Below are 21,497 nucleotides of genomic sequence, written 5' to 3'. Positions count from 1 at the left end.
TTGTTTACACGGGCGCTTCTAGGCAGGCTCTGTAACACGGAGCTTGCCCCCCCCCGTCCAAAAGGAATAGCCCCCCTAATATCACATACACAGTATTTGACTCAACAACCGGACTCACAATCTACTATTAAATACTGACACTGAAACAAATATAAATCATGGTATTTTATGTTGTGGTATTTAATGATGTGCATTAATATTTGGCATAATATATACTTATTTTTTAAAGTGATCATCTTTGTCTATTTTTCACCTGGGTTTAATGTTCCCCTCTGACAAAACAACTTGCTTGTTTAGCTCAGTTCGTAGAGCAGGCCTCCCATGTATAGACGCTATAGTCCTCAGCATACTGGTTTCTGATCCGACTCCGGGACATGAATCTATCTGGTGTATTTCACCTCCCATTCTCTCTCACCACATTTCCTGTCTCACTCAGGCTATCCTATTAATTGAAGGCAAAAAAGCCACATAAAGAATCTAAAGAAAACTAATGAGAAACTGAAATGAATGAGTTACAGCATGATAAACATTAGTTAATACAATGTTCATAGAGTGTAATATGATGAAGGAGATTTAAAAGTCAGTCAAATTGAAATTGATCTGCAACTGACAATGGTAAATGGTAAATGGTCTTGAGCTTGTATAGCACTTTTCTAGTCTTCTGACTACTCAAAGTGCTTTTACACTGCAGGTCACACCTACACATTCACACACTGATGGCTGCTATGTAAAGTGACCACCAGAAGTAACTAATCCATTCGTCCACATTAATACGCCACAAAGCAGCGGGAGCAACTTGGGGTTGTCTTGCCCATGGACACATTGGACATGTGGCTGCAGGAGCTGGGGATTTCTTTTTTTAGGTTAACAAGCACTTTCGGTAACAGGCGCTCTGGATTCTGCAGTATTGTTTTTATGAATCAGCGGTTAGTGTCCTTTTCCTGGAAACCTGTGAGTGGATTTGGCGGTTGAGTTTAAATATGAAACTTTCTCCACAGTTGTATATCCCATTTTTAAGTCGACTGTATACAAAAATACCATTAGCATTATGATGACTAGGGGGTTTATCTTTCTGGAGTAAACCAATAGTGAGGCTTTGTGGTTGAACAAAGAGAAAAAAAAAAACAATTTAAAATTACAGGAAAATAAAAGCTGTTCATTTAAGTTGCATATTAATCCAGCTGTGACCTACCTAGGGACTACAGATGTAAACTAGCTATAAACTAACTCTGGGACGCATCAAATGGCAACATTTATGTTTAATATTGTACATGGTCCCTTTACAGTGAGAAAAGAACAATAAAAAAAAGTTCCCTCTCAAAAAAAGTCTGTGAAAGTCCCTGCTGTGATTCAAGAACAACCCAGAGAAGTCCAGTTTAAATATATCCTGGCTGGAGTTTTCCTACTTCTGTTATACAGACAGGTCTTGTGCTGGGGGAAATCACGTCATCCATGTTAACCTGCTGATTCATACACGGTGAACTAATAGGATATGAAAAGGCACAAACCGAGGAACACAGGGAAAGCCATGTCAACTTGCCATTCTTCCACACCCCGCATAAAAAACGCATTCATTAGCTTCTTCAGTCAGTCCGGCACGCTCCTCTGTGCTGGTGCAGCAGAGTGTCTCCCCAGTCCTCCAGAGGAATGCCAGTAGGATCCAGTTCCACCACAGTCCCACCACCACCAATCAGACTTTCCTACCACAACTCTGAGCAGTTCATTCTGAGATATTCTTTCATTCTGCTCTATTGACTGTTCTCCATGAGGATCCATGAGAATGAGTCAGAGCTACAAGGCCCAAGGATTGCTAATCCATGACCTTCAGAAAAAGATAAGCTGAGAAAGTCGGCTCAATCTTCACCACGCAGCAGCGAGGGTTACGAGGGCTGAGCTGTAGCCTTGTAGTCTCGTGTGCTCGAAGGGTTTGGGCTAAAGCTGTTCTCTGCAACTACAGGATCATGCTTCTGCGCTGCTTTGAGGTAGAGATTCAGCCAGATGAGTGCAGTTATTATGTGGTTAGCCTTGGCAAGTGCTGGGGGTAATCTGATGATTGGAAAGGTAAAGACCCGGAAGCTGAAGGCGCAGCTAGTCGGCTACAGAGGTGCACTGTGTGGCAAACCAAAACCAGGCTAGAGCTGAACTACACAACGTCTGCGAGGAAACTGTTAAAGAGCCATACAGAGCCCCCTCTGTGTTGTGTGCCTGTCTGAGTGTGAGTGCGTGTGATGCAGATGAGTAGTATCTTAAATAAAGAATGCAGAGAAGGCTGAAGTTCACTGGGTTCAGTCAATGAGTGGTCAATTTACACCCACACTGTAGATCAATTAACTCAGAACCATCTACATTGATGTCTGTTGTCTTTACTTGACCATTTGCTGTGTCTAATAAATTACAGACTCTTGGTTTAGGAGTGAACTCATCCTGGACAACGGTTAACCAGGACCAAATACAAAAACGCCCCCTGTTCCCCCTGTATGGTTCAAAAGATTTAACAATTACATCACCATGTAAAACAAATTCTAATACAAAGAGACAGATCAAGCCTAATGCTTACATACGGAAACCATATGGGCTTGTCACCATAGCAAAGACAGCTTCTGCTGTGCTAATCACTCCAGCATAGCAGATGCACAGACTGAGGCATTATTGGCAAAATTAAAGCTACTTTCCCCCCCTTTTCACTGTGTGAAACAGCTGTCCAATATTCTGAGAGTGAGCTAGAGAGGGAAAGAAAAGAGGAGAAAGAACGAGCCAGAGAGCTGGACTACGAGGAATGGAGCAATGGCCGATAGCCAGACCCCGCAGCGACTCAGATCGGATCCCCTGGAGTTGGGGATTAGGTTTTTCATCCAGATTTTAGGCTGGATTTGAGGCTTTTTTCCCTCAGGCTGAGCACATCAGAAACTCTGTGTTTGCGCGATGATGTCATATTGGTTGTGTGTTTGTTGACAACAAAGACAAGAGAAAAAGTGCTCGTGGATATTGCCTGGTATTCGGGGAGTGTTGCGGCCTATGCCAGCCACAGAAGGAACAGTTAGCCATTTCGGCGGCATCAATTTGTCAGCATACCCAGCAGAAATCCTCTGGGGCTCCTGGGAGCCAAAGCAGAGCACTGAAGAGCACAGAGGGCCCAAAGTGACCCAGCAGCGCTAAACACACACAGCTGTTCACTGATATGAAAAACACACAAAGACTTACATATCGTTCACAACGAATGCATATGTATAGTGACAAGAGTATGTCCATCGTACATATTAAGTCCCATTTACACAGCCTATAATAAACACAACATAAACAAACACATGTGCAACATTATATTAGCAGCTGCTGTAGAGAGGGTCAAAGACAGTGCACGTCATGCAGCCTGTGTCCTCTGAATCATCGGCCCGCTGCAGGCTGAGACGCCATGTGGAGTGCAACACACACACAAACACACACACACACATACACACACACACACACACACACACACACACACACACACACACACACACACACACACACAGAAAGAGGGAGAATCATCACCTTCCCCGACCTTTAATGTTCAATGCAGCATGCACATAACTACTCACCATAAACAAACACACACACACACACACAATCACACGCACATGAAGAGCTTTTTAGAGCCACAGCTGACAGAAACACACAAACCTTCATCCATTAAACATAGAACAACATAACTGCACTGTATTTCTATAGATGATATAGGCTATATATCCTACTGTATACATGCAGTGCATACTGTATGTCTGATAAGTCAAACCCTGCTGCAGAAAAATAAAGAGTGCTTTAAAAATCTGAGTACAACTGACTGTAAGATGATAGCAACCCTTTCTGTAAATTACTATACATGTTTTTTTTTCATCATTTTATGAACAGTAACTGTTACCCCAACACACACACACACACACACACACACACACACACACACACACACACACACACACCATTCATTTTGCAGACGTGTGTGTCTGTGCACTGGCTGTAGCTGCAGTGCATGCTCTGTAGTCCGACAAAAAACACCAAAGGAGGTGCAGTGGCTAGGGGCTATATGTTCAGTTCTGATGGAGATTCAAAGGGCAGACCAATAGCAGAGTCCTTTAGAGGGGTACACACGTACACCTAGAACTGGAGTTACATTTAGGAACTATTATTTTTTGGTCTGAACACACACTGCTCTGAAACAGAGTTTGTTTGTCTAATTGTGCAGCTACATCAGCAGACTGCTAGCGACGTTACAAATGATACAGTTCAGATTTTAGTCACCACCAGCTGATCACCTCGACGGTGGATGAAGACACGGTGAGATGAAACAGACTGGTCGTGTTTCTGTGGAACCGTGGGGAATGATCTGAACATTCGGTGATGTTATTGGATCTCACGTAGAGATGCTTTCTTCTAGTCTTGCTTTAACACAACTACTCATTCACACACACTGATGGCAGAAGCTATTAAGTAAAACGACTATCAATAAATTCCAGTCACACATTCACTCTCTACTTGCTATGCCCCTGGGAGCAATTTGGTGTTCAGTGTCTTGCCAAAGGACACTCAGACATGTGGATTACAGGAGCTGGGATCGAACCAACGACTGCCGAATGACAGCTGACTGTACCACTGAGACGCAGCTGCCTCTAAAGTGGATGCCAGGAGTTGCTGCTTGGGATAAGAACGAACGCAGGATTCATGCACTTCCACATTGCTTTCACTTTAAAACCAAGAGGCACTTCCTACATTTCTGTGGGTTGGATGGTATACGGTTTGTATGAATGGGCAAGCAGTTATAGAGCTTAGGATAAGACCGGAAACATGGGGAAACAGTTAGCCTGGCACTGCCTTAAGGTAGCAAAATCCACACAGCTCCTTTTAAGTGCACTAACTTACACATTATATTTAACTTAATCTGTACTGTTATTCAAATGTTGAGCTAATCCTTCAATCAGACCTCTACAGTGCATGTGAACATAATAACTCTACTGTCTGTTCGACTTTTTCCTAGCGTTATAGGCACCCTTACAACAACTAACCTCTCATGAGGTATTAAACTGAGTCATTTCCAGCACATTAATATGAATATATTAGCTTCATTCTAAAGAAGGAAAATAAGACTGAGGGGGTAGCAGAGTAGACTAAAAAGCTAAAGCGTATTCTCATTTATCTCCATTGCTTCCACTGGACACACTGCTGGTGACAATATCGTCTTATTGCTTTGATTAACCTTCCCACCTTATAGAGCAACACAACCACATCAGGCAAATAGTCACCACCTCATTACAGTTCTTCCTTTATCGCTGTTATATTGTAGTCATTAGTGTCTTTTAGGTAGCCTATAGAAACTGAGTGCTAGGCAAGCAGATGTGCACTGGCTGAATAATAATTACTAATAATCTCTTTCTCAGCAGTTAGGACAATTAAGTCTGCATATGTCCGATATACGCCTCTGGAACATGTGCATATGTGCAGGAGAATCATTTTAATAAATATGCTGAGAACAGTCATATAGGATTTAGTGTTAAGCTGCTACTTGCTACTGTTGTTCACGTACAGGTAAGGTCTGTGCAGATTGGTGTACTCACATTCAAGCACAAAAGGCTCAGCAGAGCCTTGTGCAGAGACAACCTAAAAAAAAAACATGTATAGTAATTTACAGAAAGGGTTGCAGTGAGACTCTTTTGGCCCTTTTGGGAAAAAAAGATGTATTCATCTATCCAGTGGATAAACTGAGAGTTACGTAAAAAGATTGTTGTAGGCCTATTTGCCCGAGAAAAAAACGGATTTCACCCACAGCGGTTAGTGGGGGAAAATCGAGGACAAAGACAGGAGTCAAAAAAGGTCCCAACACCCCCTCCCTTGTAAGCTCGACCCGTTCCATTCTAGGGGGTAGAGTGAGTTAAAAGAGCAGTATTGTTCTTTGTTTGAGCCCTTACACACACACACACTCACACAAAAACACAAACAGAGCGCTGACACCAATAAGGAGTCAATGATTTTCCTAATGGTCCTCTTCTATGGAAAGGCAATACTCCTGAGGGTGGTTAAAGCAGTGAAAACATGTGTTAACTCCCCCCTACAGTAGCTCACACAGACCGACACACACACACTCATAGGGCCCTATTTGATGATGTAAAGAGTGTTGTTTAAAGCGCGTGGCGCACTGCGATATGAGGCGTGTCCGACTATATTTTGGCATTTACACGGCATACAATCTGGGCGTAGAGCCAGACGCAGAGCGTAAAGAGGATGGATTATATGGCTAGATTATACATAGGTGTGTTTTTGGTGTAACATGAATCAAACCAATCAAAGTGTCACATCCCATTTCCTGTAAGAGCCAGGTGGTCCGGCACGCGGGCGAGTTAGAATTTACATTTACAGATTTTTGTTTTTGTTCTTTAATAGACCGAACTCCAGTCGGCTCATTTGACTTCTCTCCTTTCATTGTGCCCACTGACCACGCAGAGCACACACATCACACTGTATGAAATATGTTAATGGTGGATTGAAGTTATACTCCAGCTGAATTATTCCCACAACATCAGAAACGAAAGATGCAGTGAACACTTCTGCATGAGGCACAAAAGCATACACATTAATTATTCAAATGTCCTGACACACCGACAGGATCGGACAGGCTCCAGTGTTCTGTGTTTTCCACATCAAATAAACGTAGGATGTAATTCTCTATGCGCGCGTGTTGGCAGTCTGTACTAATATCTATGGGCTATATTGTCAGTGGCACTAATAGTTATGTATAGGATAGATAAAAAGAAAAAAAAAACTTTGTTGCATGACAGCGTGGGAGTCTCTGTGCTTTTGTGTATTAATCAGAACGCACACTCGTGTGAGCGCACACAGAGGAGAACATCTAGTCTCTAAATGTAACTAAGTTCTTAATACTGCAAAACTAAAAGTATATTTTTGCATCCTCTCTCATATGAGCTCTCTCTCTCACACACACACACACACACACACACACACACACACACACACACACACACACACACACACACACACACACACACACACACACACCTTACCTAACAAACTGCCAACAAACAGAGGCCTTTATGACCTTTGTACCAGAGTGAAAAGGAGAGTGCTTACAAGTTTAAAGTTAAATTCTTTTTTGAAATTCTGATCATTTCCAAAAAGCAAAATCACCAAGCTTTTCCACTCAAGGCAAGAATGCCTTAAGTAAGTAGCAAAGTGCCGTTTTGACATTGTGCTCACACAATCACCCCATCCTAATTAGCTTCTCTTCCTCTTCCACCCTCTTCTTACACACACACACACAGGGAGGTTTTTTTTCTTCCAACAATGTAATTTCTGTATACCTCTGAGGCACACCATCCAATGTAATGGAACAGAAAGGCGAGGGTGGTTGGGGACAGATGAGGGGAACGAGTAGTGGGGAGGACGGAGCGAGAGACGAACTGAAAGAGGGAGGAAATGGGAGTAAAATAAGTGGAACGAGAGCAATTGGAGAGAGAGACGGAGAGGGAATCAAGTAAGAGTGCAGGTCAACTCCGGCGGCGGTGGCAGCGGCGTGGAAGCGTCTGCCGAGCGTTGCTGATGTGATGGCGCGATGATGATGGTGTTGATGATTCACCGCTGGTAGGAAATCAGAGCGAAGAACGTATTATTATCAAGCAGCTCAATTACAGCGCAATTTATCCCCGGCAGCGACAGCCTCTGCAGGGCTCCTCATTGAAGCTGATTTGGAAGGCCTGCAGCGTGTGGAGGACCAGCGAGAGCGACTCAGTGGCGCGGTAAGACATCCCCACTTCAGATGGGAGAGGATGAGGAGGCAGGAGAGGGCGACCGGGGGAGAGGAGGAGTGGTAGAGCACGGGGATGAGAACCGTGAGGATGTAGTCAAGAGGAAGGATGGAGATGTGACGGCGGTATTGCGGCGTCTTTATTACGACCTCAAGAGATCGGCAATGGAGGCGTTTCAGGGGAGGGGAGATGGGCAGGACGGACAGACAGCATCTTAAACACAGAGCTGACGGGGAAAACACCTGTTCAATAATGAGCACCAGCTCTCCGGCTGTTCCTGGTGGTTAACATGAATACTGAAGAGCAGCTTCTCATGTGGCGCACAGAGTGTGTTATAATTGTATTTACTCTCAAAGAGTGTGTGTCTTTGTGCGTGTGTTGCATGGAGCCAAGGGAAAAGGAGCAGAGAGATGGAGGCCTTTGTGTATGTGCAACCCTGTGTTTGTGTGTGCGCTTTAGAAAGAGATTGTGTGGGTGAGTGGTTTTTTTTTGTGATGCAGGAAGAAGAGTATTTCATGATTTTATGCATTCTGTAGGTGTGTGCCTCTAGCACTGTGGGGACGCTGAAGAGTGAGTAGGAGTGTGTGTGCATGTGTTTGAATTTGTGAGGATGTTTTGCAGGTGTGTAGGTCTAACTTGTTCATCGTTGCTGTCTAGCTCCGTAGCTCCCGGCATCCCGTACAGTGGCTGCCCTGAGGCAGTCTCAGTCGATCTGCTTCAGTGACCTCCCAGTTAGGGATTGTCAACATGGACTTCAGCATAAAGCCAAACCCTGATTCTCATTCATACAATGAACTGGTTATTTGTCAACAGTAGGCACACTTGATTGGAGAAATATTTACGGACTACCAGTAAATATTTAAACTATTGGTTGAGTTTTTTGGACAATTTTGTGGTTTATGTTTTCATTATATTTTGCATATCAGGTTGTCGGGTCCGACCTCGGATAAGCGGAAGAAAATGGACGGATGGAGGTTGTCTGCCTCCTCAAAGATTCACCTTAGACCGTTTTCTCACATGAAATACTGAAATTTCTAGAATTTAGATTTCTTTTCGGGCAAGCTGCACCTGAAAGCTTCCTGAGTTGCTTGTTCGCAGCAGAGTCCAATGCTATAATCAAAAAAAAATTTTGTGGAGGCAGCTGGATGTTTGCAGCCCTTTGAGTTCAAGACAAAATCTGCTGAACTCTCAAACAACGTTTTACTCCAACTTCACGCAGATATTTTACTGGATGGTTGTCAGGGAAAATTGCAGTCAAAGTTAATTGCATTCACACAGGCACCTTACTTTTGTGCATGTATGAAAGCAGCACTTCAAAATATTAACCTGTAACACAACTCAAAGGGTGCAAAAAAGGATGTTTGTTGTTGCTCCATACTTTGCACCAGATTTGATAAGTCACTCACAAAACAGGGCAGAAGCTTTTAAGATAATAAGCTATCCTTTAAAGTGACTGTACAATCAAATGGTGCTGAAATGTAAAGAGCTTCATAACTCCAACTGATCCGACCAAACCTGTATGTCATCATTGTGGACCTGTTGAATCATTTGGATTCGCAGGAAGAATCTGGCACCACTGCTGACAAAGACGGAAAATTGCTTCATTTAGGTCCTTCATTTTGCAGGATGCTTCCAGTGTAATATCAGAATAAATCCAAATAGGATATTCTCCCCCATAAGCTTTCTTATGATTGCATTTGCTGAAAATAATGCATGGGGAATGGGGATTCTCCAACACCCAAAAATAACCGTTTTTTTTTTTCAGTTGACACATCATACAGACCTTTTTTATAGCCATGACACTGTAGGGCAACCACAACCCCACAACCATTTTGTCGGATTATCTTACAACAGTCACTATCTACTACTAAGTTACTACTCATGTTGTGAAAGACAGAGCCACAAATCCTCTGCTGGCTACTGTGTCAGCAAAGGTTGTATTTAGTTGCAGTCATTTGCATGTTTCTTGCTCAAAATATAACAGTCAATTTAAAAACTGCATTGTTGAAGTCACAAGTTCAAAATCCTTCATTTGAGTCCATAAAAGTAATTAAGCTTAATGGTAAGAGCTAATTCATGACAGCAAGACTCTGGTCTTTCTGCTTCTCTAAAGTTCTCTGCACTGCTGATGAATATGACTAAAGATGTCTGAATGACTTCTTAACCAGACAAATGTATTGTTACAACCAGCTTTGCTACTGCCTGAGATGTAGTGCTGTGCTTTGATTTTATAGCTGGATGTTTTAAAAGTCAAATTGTGCTCCCTGCACACTTTTACTTCACATGATTTTATTTTAGAGTTCACTGTATTCAGTACATTAGAGCAATAAACTGTAAGTCACAAATGAAACAAAACGTTTAGTGTGGTGTAGTGCAGTGGTGCAGAGTTAAATAAAATGGAACAATAGTTGTGGGATGTTTGAGGATGGGGGGGGGTATCTCAATGGTATGATCGATAAGAGACTGTTCAGAGGCATCGCCATCATCCCTCGCCCTAGCATGAAGCAATATCTCAGCAAGTATCCATCAGCTTGATTATCAGCCACTGGAATCACAATGTTGCAGGGGCAGTGGGGAATTGGGATTATGAGCAGATTCCCTCAACCATCCTCTTCACAGTAATCCTAAATCAGGGCTCCTATTTAGAGATGCTTGATAAAACCAGCTTGATCAGTGTCTGGGCATCAGCTTACCTCTAAATCCTTAACTTCACCAACAGAGGGGAAAATGACAGACCTGATCCCTGCATGTGTAGAGTCCATTTGGACTCAGGTTAGTTTCCAGAAACAGTCTCCAACCATACCGTCTCTGCCAGCCTGGGCCTGAGCTACACTAACAAGCCTTCAAACCAGACCGGGTTCCCCGGAGGATTACGCTGGGATTTGAGTCAACGTCGGATTTGTTGAAGGGATGAGACGTTTATCTTTTCTTTGCCCCCCCTCCCAACATTTCTTCCTCCAGCTTTCTTCTGTCTTGCATATCTGTCTCTCTTTCTCTGCCTGTCTCTATCTCACGTTCTTTTCCCTCTCACTTTCTCTCTTAATCAGAGATAGGGACAAGTCTTCTGGGCTGTTGGCATTCAGCTCCAGTAGTAAGAAGAAGAAAAAAAGATTGGGGAGGAGGAGAAGGAGGAGGGGGAAGAGGACGAAGAAAAGCACCGCTGTCATTTCTTCTCCTCTTGCTCCACGGGACTGGAGGGACAAAAGCTTTCCCTGACAGGATGGATCGCCCGTATCTCTGCCTGGCCGACATGTCATCACCCTGTGTCCTTACCATCCTGCATACTTTTTTCTCTTCCTGTCACAGTCCCCCCTGTCCTATTAGAATAGCACAATACATGGGGATTAATGCAAAGTGTGTTGAGGAGAAGATAGCAAGGCATGGGCTCATCATGCTCAGTGTCATGAGAGTATGTGGGCGTGATTACATGTTCGTGTTCATGTTCATGCATTTGGATCTAACATTTACTGTACATCAGCATGTTGCATGCCTATGTGGTTGTGCTCCAGCGATTTCAGAGAAGTGGGAAATCTGCCGTATGCTTCCCAAGCTAGAAGGCTGTCAAGAGTTCTTTGCTCTGATGTGACCATGAAGAGACAAATACACTCCCGACTGTCTAATGATCCCTTACAGAAGTCTATTCATGTTGAATGCTGCAGGGGCTACAATATAGGTGCTATAGATACAGAACACAATGTGATCAAGGCTGAAAAACCATTAACAAAGGATGACTGCCACTGCTGGCAGTCAGACCGTATGGGTATGTGCACGGATCTGTCATGGCAACAAACACATAAGTAAAAAAATCACTTATGTTCCATTTAAGAAGAAAACATAAGAACCTTCCTTAAATACATGTCTCAACAGAGTTTGTGTTTGGACAGACTATAGATTTAAGACAGAGTCACAACTCCTCTGCTGCATTGCTAGTGTCGGCAGAGGTTGTATTTTGTATTTTAGCCGCAGTAATTTGCATGTTTCCTGTTCCAACAGCTCTGACAGAAAAGCTAAAAGCTGCTTTTCCATAGGTTTAAATCCCGTATTTGGAAAAAGAGGAACAAAGTCATATTTCCAACTGGGTTAAGTATTAAAAGCAGGATTTTGGAAGTCCATCTTGTTCACAAAGCCAGAGCCACGTCAATATTATCGGCCTAGTATAGTCGAAGTCTTGTTCTTTCTCGTTCTTGCATTTGTTCTTTTTCAAAATCTTCATACTTTCTGTTTCATATCTTTCTTAGATGTCTAAATGTTTTCCATCAAGGTAAATAGTGGTTTGGAAAATAATCGTTTTAATTATTCGACAGCCTCAGTTGTCTGGCAATTCTTTTTCTCGGTTCAGATTGTTCTTAGACACCTGCTGGGCGCTTGGGCTTAAAAAGAAAAAAATCTTCTAATACGGTGCTGCTAGTCGCAGTCTAAACCATTTTATCTTATATAACCTTTGTACTAAGGAATGTCCTTAAGGACCCACTGTTACATCCTATTCACCTGTCCAATGTGGCACATGAAGAATAGATCTAGTAGGTTCTTCTGGGTTGTTGTATTTAGAAGAACGGCAGACTTTAAAGTCAAACCACTGCACTGTATACATTTTTTTAACACTTGTATTTTTTGTGAGCAGTCCAGTTGCAATGGTTTTAATTTAATTACTGAATTTGAGTGCATATTTTTACACCGTTTTCCTTCAACTGTTTGTGTAAAATACAGCAGATCATTTTAAAGGGATAACCCTGTAACCACTAAACAGCAAGGGGGATCAGAGATTGACCTAACGCCCCTTCCATATGGTGATAGTCTTTTAGTCTAAACCTCAGTGTGTGTGTGTGTGTGTGTGTGTGTGTGTGTGCATCCTTTAAGCTCTATGCTAAATATCAACATAGATACCCAAGTACAGATAAGAGTAATCAGGCCCCCCACCTCGTCTCCCCTCCACACCTAAGTCTCTCTCTATGTCTCTCTCTCTCTCTCTCTCTCAGGGATGTCTGCTAAGCCTCTTACCTATGGGATTATTGGCAACGCTAGGTATTATATAGCTCCATTCATCTGGATGATGCGTTATTAATGTGTTAGGAGATGAAACCATCTGTAACAGCAGCAGATGATGATGGGAGGATGAGAGGAAGATGGTCGTGGGAGGGAGGGGGGACTGGGCTGTGATTGTAGTGAGGGTGGTGTGTGTGTGTGTTTGTGCGTGTGTGTGTGTGTGTGTTTGTCGATGGAGGTTAGACACAGAGCGCTGCAACTCTAATTGGTGGTAATGGTGAGGTTTGTTTGAATAGACATGACAGGACAGAGACGTGCGTTGGTTACGATCTTTGATTTTGCAGTTGAACAGATGAGGCGCACAAAGGCATCAAGCTGAGCACAGAGCACACACAGACGGGCACATAGACACACCGACAGACAGGCAGACACGCTGTCTAACTGAGGAGAAGAAGAGTAGGTTTTGTGTCTGTTGAGCCACTTTCACATCTGCACATTACTCCATGTTGTATGAAGAACTTTCTCTCTTCTTTGCCGCTTAAATTAGTCAAGATTTTTGAGTATTCAAACTGTCATTAATCCCCCAAAAAAGTGATCATGTGACTTTATCAACTACAGTCAAAAACTAACATCAACAGGAAAAAGCTTTCATAAAATACTCGAGCGATTTAATATTTTACTTTTGATTTCAATCACGTAGTTTCCCCACCGTACTGATCTACCCGTGAAATGTCAAGCACCAGCCTCATTCCTCCTGACTGCCTTTCTTTGGAGCTGTGAGGCATACTGTACATATTGTTCAAGTACAATCCACAAGGACTGCTATTATTAACTTGATGTTGCAGTTATCTATTCGCTCTATTAAATACAGTACCATAATGAAACTTGGTCTCCGATCACAAAGGGTTCCCAAACGTTTTAGCTCTCGAGCCCCAAAATGAGGGTGCCAGACACTGGGGACCCCCACGGCCCCTTCAAGTGGTTAAAGCAGAAACTGTAGCACACAGCCACACACATGCACTAACAGGCCTATCCAAACATTGTAACACAAAAAGAGAGACTGTAGCACTGAGTGGAATACGGCCATAGGGGGAAAACCAGCCATAGCATTAAAGTGACCCTCTCCTTCCTCACTCCTGATGAATCTTCAGTCCACAATAAGTTATTTATTAACATGAAACATCAATTATTCAAACTCCAGGGAGAGCACATGCCAAAATAATAAACATAACATCATAGTCAAATACCCAAACTATCTTAGCTCAAAAAAATAAAAAATACAGGCATATTGCCTAAATCCCTGGAAGAAAAACAAGAGAAAGGATTAATCAAAATAAAACATCTACTCTCCTCTGCACCCTAACCAAGAAACTGGGGACCCCCCACGGCCCCTTGAAGAGGTTAAGGCATAAAATGTAGCGCACAGCCACACACATGAACTAATAGACCTATCCAAACACTGCAACACAAGAGAGAGACTTTAGCACTGAGTGTACAAAACTAAATAAAGAGACACACATGTATGTGCATCATTATGTGTAAAGAGCAGCTGTCATGTTGCTGTCATGTGCAGACTGAGATTTGAAATATTTTTACACGTTCATGTTTCATGTTCACTTCACGTAATGAAATGGTTTTATTTGAAACTGAACTACTAGACTATCTATTGTTACAATAATGGGTGCAATAACAATTTTCAATGATTCAACATTTTTATTGTTTTTTTTTTTTTTTAAGGAATCTCACGACCCCCCTCTTTGGGTCTCACAACCTCCTGGGGGGGGGGGAGGGGTTCCGACCCCCACATTGGAAACCACTGTCCCATCACGTCGACATCATTTGCAGAGCTGTGTGAGTCATGCCGGTGTGTTTTCTTCCCCCGAGTGTAGTGTTTCAGACATCCTGACACTTGTTGAATAGTTAAATGGCTGTTCCTCCTTCACACAAAGTCAGCGTAGAGGACAGAAGAGGACAAGAAGAGGGAGGCGGCAGCTTCGGATGTAAACACATAGCATGGAGACCACAGTGAAGAAGCCTGCAGTGCATTCTGCACCTGTGCTGAGAGGAGTGTTTCACATGGAAGTGTTTGGGATGTGATGTTTGAGCTGCTATGGAGACTCAAACTTTCAGTCTATAAAGTATACATAGTCTGAAGTTTTTGGATTCCACTGACACTGATGTTTTGCATATGAGTGGGGTCTGCTCAGTGAAATAACATGACAGGGTTTTGGAAGTATACTGCATTATGATAATAATGAAATGTTTTCAGGCGCAGGTTTTGAGGGATGGTGTCATGTATACAGATTACACTTCAACATCAAAGTGTCTTGGGTTTTTCGATGTGTCTCTTTCAAGTCTGAGGTGCATACTTCCTCAGATCTCAACCTGTTCCCACCTCTTTCTGAGACTAACAGCACTTGAAAAAGAAGCTCCCTGTCTGCAGAAACACAGCGACAGATGGATGGACCGTTGATGGGCAGCCAGTTCTTTACTTGTCCCTCATTACAGGTTTTACAGGGTAACACTTCATTGAGGTAATGATTGGGACGTCTGAATTTTTAAATCACATATTGCATTGGTGCCTCTGGACTATAATTATGTATGTTCAAAGGTGCGTCTGAGGAAGAATAGCCCACACTCCAAGAAAATGTACTTTCTTGGAGCGCCAATTTAAGTGCCAATTACAACTGCTAAAGTGACTTTGCTATGATACAAAAACCAACACTGGCAGTGACTGGCACACAAAATGGCAGTGGAAAAAAGTACACTGCCTGGAACGCAATGTGAGACAGAACTGAACCTGAAACAAGGGAGTAAGGTGATGACGGCAGTTTTGTTTCCAAGTGAAATAAAAGACTTCAGGGAGAGGAAATAAGAAGGCTGGCACATAGCAATGCAGTAGCACGCATTAAGGATAGATTTTATTTCTCTTAAGTGATGTAAACCACATATTAGCACTTTAACAGGAGAGGAATAAGTTTTAATTAATGAGAACACAAAACTAATTAAATGAACTGTATATGCTTTGTATGAGTCATGATTATCCCCATGAACGATGCAATATTAAATCTCTTTTTAATATTACTTTTGTTACAGTTTGCCTATTTCTCTGTCTGTCTGAGCAAAAAAAAGAAAAAAAACACACCTGCATAACAACATACACAGCTGTGTGTATTTTGCAATTTTTGTTTACACTAAAATATCAAAATGAAATAAAAATGGCCTAAACCTGTTATATATTTTTGTAGAGTACTTACATGACCTCTTATATTTCCAACAGTTATAACAGACAGAGAAATCAGCCCGTTTCTTTGGTGGCGGCCGGCATGAGACAATCACTCCCATGATTCCCCGCCGCCAGCCTCCACCTAATCTTTTGTTATTGTTTTCATTGAGAGCCCCCGAGACGCAGAATTTATATTCTGTGCCTTAAAGGAACTTTTTTTTATATTACTATTTTTTATTTCACAAAATTTATTTGCTGTTTTCTATGTACTTATTGACATTAATAAAAGTATCAAATAAAACTTAGAACTGACTTTTTTCCTGTTATTCATTTATTCATTTACAAATCAAACATTTTTGTGAATCGCCATTTGGCTAAAATAATATAACTGACACATATTTGAGCTGGTAGAAAAGCACTGCCATCATCACAACCTGGCTCATTCTTTGTGAACACGAGTGTGTTTGTTTCAGTATTAATAATATGTACATGTATGTTGGTGTGCATATCTGGAGCTATACTTCCCTGCGTCTACACACCGATATACATCATTTTAGGTCTTGGTATGAGTGCTGGTGTGTTTGTTTGTGTGTGCGTCTTTATGAGTCAGCAGCACCGCGTTCAGATGAATCACACCGTGCTTGTGGTGGTGGCTGGTGAAAAGAATGCTAGCAACAAAAGATTTCAGTCAAGCTCCTAAACACAAAACATATGTACAGCACATTGTTACTTCTATTGTACACGATTACAATTCCAACGATAATCCCAGCATGATGGGAGTGTTTACTAAGTTATTTCATTTTCAATCCCTTTAATGTTCCGACATCTGAGAGCTCAGCTATTCACATTAAATCCTGAAAAACAGCTTCAAAGACTCTCTGCAAGTAATTATAACTTCCAACAACTATATGGGAAAATAAGTTTTATTTAAAGTTACATTAGAATATTTATATGAAGCTTTTAAAGACCTCATATGAGACTGGAGTTCCAGACTTTCTTTGACTCTTTTTGCCTTCCTGAATAATGTTTCTCCTTTCTGACACCAAGTGTACAATATCTGTCGTTCACAAACTGTTCAAGCAACATGCCAAGCTGGAACTCATTTCTCTAGCCACCGCGGGAAAATGTACATCTTTATAATACAATATAATATTATGTGGTTAAACTTGTCATGTATGTGGTAAAAACTGGTTTAAATGTGCAATTTTACATGATTTGTAATGCCACCTTTGCCAGAGGGAAACCATTAGGAAAACTCAGCGCTATGGAAAGAAGTGTACATCAGAGGTAATGTTACGTGTAATGCCATGACTAACAGGGAAACTCTTTAAAACATGTGTGAGCTGGACACCCGCTGGGCACATGGGGGGGACCATGACAGTATATGACTACTGTGGCTGATGGAAAAGAAAGTGCTGACAACCAGATGTGAAGCTTGAAGCTGGACTCTTTTTCAAAGCTTTACTCGGTCTCCTGCTGAAGGTGGAATGATTTAATTCTGGCACATTTACTGTTTTTCCACATCCATCACCACCGACCGCCTTAATAACCACCTATTAATAATAATTGTGATGACATCTCCTGTAATAAACCTTTGTCAGGGAAAAACAAGACAGGCTAATTAATAAGATATTTGTGATGGGGGTGCAGCAACAGGTAGCCACTGTTTGTGTAAAAAGACTCCCAGCTTACAAAGTATCATTCGGTTATATCTATATAAGGCTGTGGAGGTGCAAGCCAAAGGTGTTTGTTGGAATCAAGAAGAAAACATCTACGCTTTCTAGCAGCTTTTCCCTCAAGAGACACAACAGGAAGCAACCACTCATGGTAACTGTAGCTCCTGCGATGACACATCCACAGCAACAATGTTTCCATCCAACACAAGTTATCACACAGAGATTCTGCTATTGTCATACTGTAGCTTCTGGCTCGTTCTATTCTGGATCAAAGTGCTGCTCTCCCTTCTGTCAGCCGCCGTGCCTCATATAGCATCAGTTGGCGCTTATGCGTCACCCTTAGGCTGGACAACTCTTGCCTTGCTAAGCCACACCAACACACTCAGAGACACACCACCCACAAGGGTAGGAGAATGAAAATGCAGTGATTAACCAGCTGAGGTAATGCACATGGCCCGTGGCGACCAGTTGAATGTGAGGAGTCCCCGGGCCACAGAGCTGCAGAGAGCGAGGCCGACACTCTGACAGGCAGTCAGCGGGGCGAGCTGGCCGGCTGGTGGACTGACTGGCATACAGGACGTGTGAAGAGCCCCCGAGGCGATGGCCATGTGGACGAAACGCCATCTTTTAAAAGGTCACGGGTGCAGATCCACTGTGTGTTTTATTAGCGAAACACATTTGGACAGATTAGCGTTGACACAGCGTGAAAAGGTTCTGACACGACTGAGCCACTGCTCCTGTTATGTCACTGTGTTTCTAATTTGTGCACAAGTGTGTTAGAGATACGGCAGTAATTCCGTACAAAAAACACAAACAATACCCTAAAGTATTGTTATTGAGAGTCACAAATGAACACTACGAGCCCACTCTGAGTCCCAGCAGGACTACAATGGGGATGTTACAGAGATATTTCATTACTGCATGCTCAAACTGTCCATAAAAAGGCTCAATTATAACCCGTCCTCAGCGTGACTTTGGTCTGTGGAGATGCCGGCAGGTGGGACAAACAGTGCTACAGGATGAAGACGAGTGAGTCACAGTAGAATCTGCAGAGGAAACAGATGATACAGTGCGCGGCTCCGAGTGACTGACTGAGCGTGGAGGCCACAGTGTATCATACTACATCAAAGCCGGTTATCTACTGGTTGCATGGTGGCTGAATGGCGGGCTACAGTTGAATGGCTGGCAGCTTTGTGGAGGGGAAAACGCCACACGCTTTGCCAGGAACCACTGCGTCCAATTTCTGTAGGGCAGCCTAAATGCATGAGAAACCATGCAAGCAAGAGGCTGATTTTTTTTTTTTTTTTTTTTTAGAATTTAATTCCAGACATCAGGTTGTGGAAATTAATCACATGCTGCACAGGAGCACAGTACGAATACAGAACCTGCTTGTTGTGTTGCCTGCAGGGCACAGGGAGCAGTTAGTGCAGTCTACAAGTTAAACATTTGGATTTTGGGGATTCAGTTTCTACATTTTCAGTTAACAAAATGTTGTATTAGCTTATGTGCCTCGAAATGGAAACAGCTCCACAGGCTATCTTTAACTAACTGGATTCATATTGTTTGCCGGAGTTCATAATGTCCCCTGCATGTTTTCTTTGGTACCACAGTTTCCATCTATCTTGACCTTTATGTCTGACGTTGCCACTACCAATAACACAGTTTACGTTTCCACAGACAACAGATGACTCTGCTTTTACTCATCAAATTCAACCCCTGCAAATTAGGTTATGTTTCAATTTGGCCTTGCTCAGGCAGTGTTGCTGAGCCATGCAGCTACTGTATTTGACTTAAAATAGCCTATCAAATCAACCGTGACAGGTACAACTTATGTCAGTGACTCTGCTATTCAGTCACTTCCTGAGCTTACTACCTTATGCCCCTGCCGTGCTATCATCTTGCCCTGGAGTGAACTACACGCTCATGAGTTCAGGTTTCATACTCAGCTCTGGCAGTGCGTTCATTCAAACGGTGCAATGTGTCTGCCTGAGCTCATCGGCTGAGGATGCTTGTCTCCCAGCACCAGAGGAGAAAAAAGGAGGCTGCATCTGTCTCGCCTCAGACATGTTATCATTCCCTGACGAGGCAGCCTCCGCTTTTAGTGACAACATGCATTCATTCATTCATTTAGAGGCCCGGTCGTGTGCCTGTCTCCCAAAAGCGCAAGCTGGCGATGTTTTGACCTGCCTGTCAACCCCCTCCAGGCTTTCATCCCCGGTGAGACAGTCTCTTTACAGCGGGGATATGACGTGAATACATCGGTAGCGTCAGTCTTACCGGCTGCTGTATGTGGCGAGACGTCCCCTTCCCCGGCGGAGGAAGATGATGCTGCTGCCGCTGCCGCTGCTGGACCCCGTGCTGGAAATAGTCGCTGCCAGCGGCACGGCTGCCCGCGACCCGGTCCCTCTTCTCCCGCACGTTGGAGCCTCCGTTCTCCCGGTCTTCACCGGAGTCGAGGCTGCTGAAGTTCCACACAATCAGGGTCTGCACCAGCAGCACCGTGAGGGCTGCTATCAGGGCGGACCGCGACCGACGGGCCAACCTGCGCGCACACAAGCCGCCGACCATCTTCGCACCGGGCTGCACGGAGCTGGAGGAGCGTCTGTGGCTCTGCGCAGCGCGACAGGAGGAAGCAGTGGAAGTAGAGGGAGGACAGGCAAGGGGGAGGAGGTAGTGGCAGGGTAGCGGGAGGGGAGGGGAGGGGAGGTGGGTGCTGAGATGAACGGTGGCGGAGGCAAGGAGATGCATCGAGGAGAGGCACAGGGCCACCGTGTGGTGAAAGTCATGAGAGGCTGTTGAGCGACAGCAGTCCAAGCTGTGCAAGCCCCTGACTGATATGAGCAAAACCTTAAATTATTTTAAAGAAATACATTCAGACGAGGTCCAAACATCAGTAAATACTGAAAAGTTCACTGCTTAATATTTGCATTAGGCAGAGAAGAGACTGACTCTCTAGGAGTTACTGACACATTGATCAGAACAAGGACGTAAACATATATTAATAACAGGCTAGATTGATAATAGCACCTTTTAAATCTTTAAAACATAGCAATTCATTTTTTTGCAGGGCCCTTTTCTTTGAAAGAATCCTCTCCCTTTGTACACCCCACTTGAAGGACCCCAGCTGGAAGCTAATAGGAAAATTAACTTTTCCATCCTTGCCAAGATGCCCGCTACAGCTGTGTGATGGAACTGTTGTGAAACTAGAGATTTGCCTCCTGTGACGCCTGCTGTGGTGGTGTACTGTATGTCTGGTCGTTTCTCTCGCTCTCTTCTTGTGACTGTTGCCTGGATTCACCTGTACATTTCAAGACACTATAAAAGGTGTCACTTTGATCCACTTAGGCTCTCTCTTGTGCCCCCCCACCCCCACCCCCTTTTTCCCCCTCCTCACCATTATTCACACCTTACATATTTCACATGTCTACTCATCACTACTGATATCAGTAATTATCTTTTCTGCAAATGTCCCTTTAGAATGTGTTACATAGGCCTACTTGTTCAATTTTAGTAACAGTCATGATTTTAAAAAAAGTTACGTCTCATGTGTCAAAGAGATTTTGAGATTTGTGTTTCTAGTCATTCTTCTTGATGCATGTCAGAGTTTTGAAGGTTTATTGTTTGTAACTTTCATGTCAATGTGTGATCTGTAATACTGACTACCCTACCAACAAACAAAAATATGGATGCATCCAACAATTTTCAAATGAAATTGAATGGATATGCTGTTATTTTCAAATTGTTTACATCATAGTTCTTCCCATCTCTACCATCCATTGTCCTTGGTGAGCATTAGCATGACATTGCAACATGATAATTGCTTGTACA

General features: G+C 43.1%; 1 protein-coding gene across 1 annotated transcript in view; it reads right to left on the bottom strand.

The window, feature by feature from the left end:
- LOC132984435 (xylosyltransferase 1-like) overlaps window positions 1-20,310 on the bottom strand; it is a 79,152-nt gene extending 58,842 nt beyond the window's left edge. Inside the window, exon 1 of the mRNA XM_061051274.1 lies at window positions 19,947-20,310. Coding sequence (XP_060907257.1) covers window positions 19,947-20,237 — 291 coding nt within the window. The 5' untranslated portion in view covers window positions 20,238-20,310. The remainder of the gene's footprint in view (window positions 1-19,946) is intronic.
- Window positions 20,311-21,497: the final 1,187 nt, after the last annotated feature.

This window comes from Labrus mixtus, chromosome 2 (genome assembly GCF_963584025.1).
Source record: "Labrus mixtus chromosome 2, fLabMix1.1, whole genome shotgun sequence".
Classification (NCBI taxonomy): Eukaryota; Metazoa; Chordata; class Actinopteri; order Labriformes; family Labridae; genus Labrus; species Labrus mixtus.
The sequence above is the reverse complement of the archived record's forward strand: the minus strand, read 5'-3'. Positions and strand labels throughout refer to the sequence as shown.